Source organism: Desmodus rotundus, chromosome 9, assembly GCF_022682495.2.
Source record: "Desmodus rotundus isolate HL8 chromosome 9, HLdesRot8A.1, whole genome shotgun sequence".
Taxonomy (NCBI): domain Eukaryota; kingdom Metazoa; phylum Chordata; class Mammalia; order Chiroptera; family Phyllostomidae; genus Desmodus; species Desmodus rotundus.
Window position 1 is genome coordinate 1,028,156 of NC_071395.1, and position 4,040 is coordinate 1,032,195.

The 4,040-nt window shown below is 54.0% G+C and overlaps 1 protein-coding gene across 1 annotated transcript; it reads left to right on the forward strand.

Annotated features, from left to right (window-relative positions):
• The first annotated feature begins 3,113 nt into the window (after positions 1-3,113).
• On the forward strand, positions 3,114-4,040 carry LOC112312511 (ras-related GTP-binding protein A-like). Its single transcript, XM_024569018.2, has one exon. It carries the CDS (start codon positions 3,114-3,116, stop codon positions 4,038-4,040), a length of 927 nt encoding a protein of 308 aa, XP_024424786.2.

The window sequence follows — 4,040 nt, forward strand, 5'->3', positions numbered from 1 at the left end:
CCTTTTTGTATATTGTTATTCCTGTTTTGTTCTTTAAGAACTTTTGCTTTTGCATAACCACGGATTTTTATTCGATGGATTTTGGGGTCTATCACTGTTACATTATTAAGCGAATGCTACCTTTGCTTACGTTTGATAGCTTGAAATATTAGCCGTTGTGGTTCCAGAATGTAAAACATTGAATGTTTGCATGGCTGGGCGTTGTGCAGGACGCGCTTCCCGAGGTCAGCCGAGCAAACCAGGCTGCCTGCCGGCACAGCTGCGCCCCCTGCCGTTGGCTTCTGGTTCTGCACGCTCGATGTGAGTGGTGGGCTCACCCTGGCACCAGCCCCCGCGGACACAGTAAGGCTTTTAAAAGGTGCTTTCATGTCAATACTACGCTCAAGATTTTCCGTGTTCTGAACGACACAATTTTAAAAAAATGATATAGGGCTAAAGCATTACTTTTTACATATAATGGTTTTTATACAAAAAGAATTAAATACACATATGGAAAAACTGAATAATTTAATGACACTTTAAATTCTACTTTGTGTATAGTGCAATCCATTTAAAACCTTAAAAGGATTAAGATGTTTATCTACTGTTCTGGCACCGCAAAATAACTGAACAGGCACCACTGTTCCGGCCTCTTTCTGGGAGTGCGACTCCACCTGAAACCTAGTTTGTGGGCGGGCAGCGTGTCAGTTCAACAATCCTAGGACCTAACTTCGCAGGAGACGAGAGCAGGCTGTCGGACCATCCAGCTCCTGGGGGTTTGCTGACCTTCCACCGATTGTCTGACCAGACTGGCTTGGCTCCTGTGGGGATCCCTCAGTGGAGGGCTCTCAAGCCGCCATCCTCCTCACCCTGACCTCCCTGTTCTGCTTTCCCTCTCCATCCTTATTAGAGCCTCTGCTTCGGGGAGATGGTGCCACGGGCTCTGGGATCCCTGGTGGCCAGCATGTGAATGGACTGCTCTCCTTTTCCACCGGCACCTATCCCGGAATTTGGCTTTCGTGGTGGCAGCAGCCAGCTTGGGTTCAGTCACACGCTCATTCCAGAGCTCTACCCTCATCGTTTTTATCAAAAATACTTTACCAACTGATGAACTAACCATCTTGTTTCTTTGAAAAAAGATTTAAGCATATAAAAATGGAAAACTGAATTTTTAGCAACTTTTCATTTGTATTTTTCACTTGTTTCACTTACATTGAAATCCCTTCAAATTATCAGTTGCTGAATTATGATTTAATGACTTATGTATGGGAAATAAATGTCACCTCCCCCAACTAAATGAATGTCATTTGCTTAATCAGGTAAGTGCCATGTTTAATCTTTTTCTGGTTTTCAGTTATTTTACCAATACATTCAATGATTTCAATTCTTTTGCCTTCCTTACCTAAATTGATACAAACACACCTGTGGCGAAACTAGCCTCTGGGACAATTAGCTAGCGTTGGTGTGCCTGATGGCAAGCCCAGGCCAGCCTTTCAACTCTTCCTGGTCTCCTCGGCAACAGCAGCAAAAGCAGCCCCTTCTACAATGTGCCAGCTGAAGACGGGCAGCGTGGCCTCCACACACGGCCTCTTTCTTCTCCTGTCGGCCTTGGCCTCTCGGATGCCACTTACGGCCCTGCCCCTCCACACCCTGGGGCTGACTCTCCTGGGGCTCTGGAGCCAGGGACCCGCTGGCCAGGTGGCCGAAGGCCTGCTCTGCCGTGCCCCCAGGGAGTGGCTTGTGTCTGTGCCGTCCTTTTTCCTTGGCCAGTCGCCTTACGGGCTTTGGGAAACCAGCCCCTGGTGCATTGTCTGTCCCACACCCGCCATGGCCCCTATTTTCCCAGGCACACACATGGAATCTGCCACGGCTTTGCTTTTTGAGCTTTTCCCTAGGTCCCTGGCTTCCTGAGACTCTGAGCGATGGATCTCGCCATTTCTGCCTTTAAAATTGGCGTAAACACAGCCAGGAGACAAGGCACTGAGCACCCTCGCTGGAATGGTGGCGGGGGCTGCGATACACTTGTGGAACCTGCCACTGTGACTCTGAGCTTTGAACAGACCAGCTACCTTCTGTCTCGCAGGGTTGGGTGCACTGGACTCTGGCTGTGAAACGTTCCTTGCAGAAGCTGAATCACAAAGGCAACCAGAATGGAGGGGTTAGGTGGTAAGTGAGTGTGATATCATGAGGAATAAAATGCCACAGACAAAATAAAAGGTATTTTTTCACTGCTTTTGAGAAGGAGACAGCTGGAAAAAGATGCCTGTGCCACACCCCAGGGAGGAGGAGTTTCAGTTCTGCAAACTCTGCCCAGAGCCGGCCCAGCTGCGTGCTTCCGTGTCCGTGTCACTGTAGCATGCACACACACACACACACGTGTGCACTTATCTGTTTGTCTCCTATACATAGAATTTTACACAGAACATGTAACATATAGATAACATGCATGTTCTCCTGATGGCTGGACATGGAAATGACGATCACCTTTCTGGAGGAGTCTGGGGCAGACATGAGTCGCGTGCGGCTTCCTGAGTCTGCAGATGGGACCAACTTGTTTAGCCGCATCACTGAGTAAAAGAACACAGTAAATGTGTGGACAAATAAAAAACTTTCTCCACGGACAGCCACTTAACCCAACATTAGCTGTTGTTCCCGTCCCACGGTGCATCCTCTCTTTCCTTTCCCTATTAGCGTCCTGTGCAGAGTGGGGACGGGACGGGGCTGGGGGGTTAGATTAATTTATGACTTTCCTTTGAATTGTCCATGCAGCCTGTCCTCAAACACTGAGACACATGGCAGCTCCTATGCCTCTGACAACTCACGTGATTGCCTTATTTGTTACAAAACGTTTTTCTGAACCCCAAAGTTCTCGCGAGACGGCCGCCGGAAGTGGGTGGCAGGGGCCCCGACGACTCACCTGACCGGAAGGCGCGCCGGGCTGCCGGGCTGTTGCGGCATCTGCTCCGGGCCCGCGCGGCCTTGCTTTCGGCTTCCCTGGCGGCGCAGGCCCGCCTTTCCCTCCCCTGGAGGCCCCGCCACACCGGCCACCCCTCTGTCCGCTGCGGTTAGGCCGCGCCCTGAGGCCCCCTGCGCTCTAGCCTGCGAGGACTCCGCGGCTGCAGCCGGGCACAGCCATGAAGAAGAAGGTGCTGCTGATGGGGAAGAGCGGGTCGGGAAAGACCAGCATGAGGTCGATCATCTTCGACAACTGTGTGGCCCTCGACACCCGGCGCCTGGGCGCCACCGTGGACGTGGAGCGCTCGCACATCCGGTTTCCGGGCGGCCTGGTGCTGAACCTGTGGGACTGCGGCGGGCAGGACGCCTTCCTGGAGAGCTGCGTCGCCGGCCGGCGGGGCGGCGTCTTTCGGGACGTGGCGGCGCTGGTCTACGTGTTCGACGTGGGGAGCCGCGACCTGGAGCAGGACGTGCACTACTACCAGTCGTGCCTGGAGGCCATCCTGCGGAGCTCTCCTGCGGCCAGCATCTTCTGCCTGGTGCACAAGATGGACCTGGTGCAGGAGGACCAGCGCGACCCGGTGTTCGCGGAGCGCGAGGACGACCTGCGGCGCCTGTCTCGCCCGCTGGAGTGCGCGTGCTTCCCGACGTCCATCTGGGACGAAACCCTGTACAGGGCCTGGTCCAGTGTGGTCTACCAGCTGCTTCCCAACGTCCAGCAGCTGGAGGCGAACCTGAGCGGTTTTGCCCGAATTATCGAGGCCGAAGAGGTGCTGCTGTTCGAGAGAGTCACGTTCCTGGTCATGGCCCACTACCAGCGCGCAGAGCAGCGCGACGCCCGCCGGGCGGGGAAGATCAGCAACATCATGCGGCAGTTCAGGCTGAGCTGCCGGAAGCTGGCCGCCGCTTTCCAGAGCATGGAGGTGAGGAATTCCCACTTCGCCGCTTTCCTCCACGCCTTCACTTCCAACATGTGCGTGATGGTGGTGATGTCGGACCCGTCGATCCCGTCCGCGGCGACTCTGATCAACATCCGCAATGCTGGGAGGCACTTCGAGAAGCTGGAGAGGCCGGACGGTGCCCAGCACGGCCTCCTTGGGCACTGA